The 1,686-nt window shown below is 62.4% G+C and overlaps 1 protein-coding gene across 1 annotated transcript; it reads left to right on the forward strand.

Annotated features, from left to right (window-relative positions):
- Positions 1-385: 385 nt before the first annotated feature.
- THOC5 (THO complex subunit 5) lies at positions 386-1,394 on the forward strand (the record flags this gene model as incomplete). Its single annotated transcript, XM_005855501.1, has 1 exon — positions 386-1,394. A coding segment is annotated over one exon (1,009 nt), but the record flags the coding sequence as incomplete, so codon positions are not given.
- Positions 1,395-1,686: the final 292 nt, after the last annotated feature.

Raw genomic sequence — 1,686 nt, forward strand, 5'->3', positions numbered from 1 at the left:
CCCTTACCTCGCCGCTCTTGAAAGCGTACAGCCCCGCGCCCAAGCACCCCAGCGTGGCCGTGCACCCTATAGGGATCAGGGGGTCCTTCTTGGTCTTGTCCCACAGGCGGCTCCAGAACGTCTGTGGCATCCTATCACGGGCTCGTCCCTGTTTCTTGTCTAAATACTGTGATGCATCGTCAGTCAGTGACTGACACCACTCAGTGACCTTCGAATTTGAGAGTCCGGACCGTCTGGGGTGTGTCACGGAGTTTTGCCACTTCTGCCACCCACGTCAAGGTCTTTTCCGCCCCTCGCAGCACCCCTCGCCAGCGACTCCTTCACACTTTCCTGGAGAGAGAACTCATGACCAATGTCTGTTTCGTTCCAATCACACTCAATAAAGCAGGATACTGTCCCTGCTCTTCGCCGTCATCTCACCGTCATCCGCCTGGAGGCCTGGGGCTCAGCTTGTTCATCCGGCAGTGCCGCGACTCGAGGCATGACGGGGAAGACGACTCTGCGGGCCGTCCACGAGGATTTGGTCGAGCTGGTGCACCGCTTGAAAGGTACCTTGGGGGACCAAAACAGTCCTGTCCCCGGAAAAGATGAAATGCAAGAGCTTATCACAGAAGCGGCAGTAACACTCATCGAGTACAAGAGTATGGCTAGAGAGAGCGCCATGGCTGTCGGGGGGTGCCGGACAGAGATGCAATCCAAGAAGAAGGAAGTCGATGACCGGCACCTTCAGCTTCAAAATTTGATGTATGAAAAAGATCATTTGCAACGGACCATTCAAAGTTTGCGCGATTTTCCCATGGCGGAACTGACCAAGATCGAGGAGGACGAGGGCGCACCCCTCCTTCCGGGGTTGACAGAGGGCGGCCAGGTTCGTCTCCTGCCCGTGGAAGAGCACCGGCTCAGCTTGGAACGCCTGCAAGAGGAGAAGGGGGCTCGCATTCAATTGCACGAAGAGCACGTGGCTGCCCAGACGAAACGTGCGGCTTTGTCGAGGGAGGTCGACGAGCTGCGCGCCATGCTGGGTACCTCCCTGCCGCGCCAGATCGAGGAGCTCGACGCCCTCTGCACCGGCATCCACGAGCGCATCCCAGGACTCTCGATCGCGGCACCCTTCGGCGGCTTCCCGCCAGAGCAGGTGCAGGCCCTCCCCAGGCCGATGTACGTGTTGCTGGGTAGGCTCCAGGCCTACCGGCAGGCCCAGGACCCGGCGGCCCGCCGGACGCGGGTCGAAGTCTTCCCCTGCGGCGACGAACAGGCTCCTCTCCCCCAATGTGTGGCTGCGTTGGGCACGGAAGCCGCGCGGCTAAAGGCCAAACGCGCGCAATTGGGGCCCTCAGCCTCGTCGCCGAGCACGTCGGGGGAGGGGGAGGGCGCGGAGGAGGAGGGCGGGTCTCTCATCCTTGTCGACCAGCTCGCGATACGTGTCGAGTTTCCGCCGCTGGGGCCCGACGGGGGTCTGCAGGAGAACGCAGGCGACTGGGACGTCCTCATCTTCTTCTTCGCGCCCGAGGGGCGGGAGCTGCTCGTGACAGCACCGGGACGCCACCCTCAGGCTTTGGTCAACCTGTTGCCGGGGGACACGGGCGCGGACCCCTCGGCGGCCCCGACCTCGCACAGGGCACAAGGGACGCAGGCGGGCTCCCGGCGCCTGAACCGCAAACGCGCGGTGGATACGGATAAGATCAG

Source organism: Nannochloropsis gaditana (assembly GCF_000240725.1).
Source record: "Nannochloropsis gaditana CCMP526 unplaced genomic scaffold scaffold179, whole genome shotgun sequence".
Classification (NCBI taxonomy): Eukaryota; class Eustigmatophyceae; order Eustigmatales; family Monodopsidaceae; genus Microchloropsis; species Microchloropsis gaditana.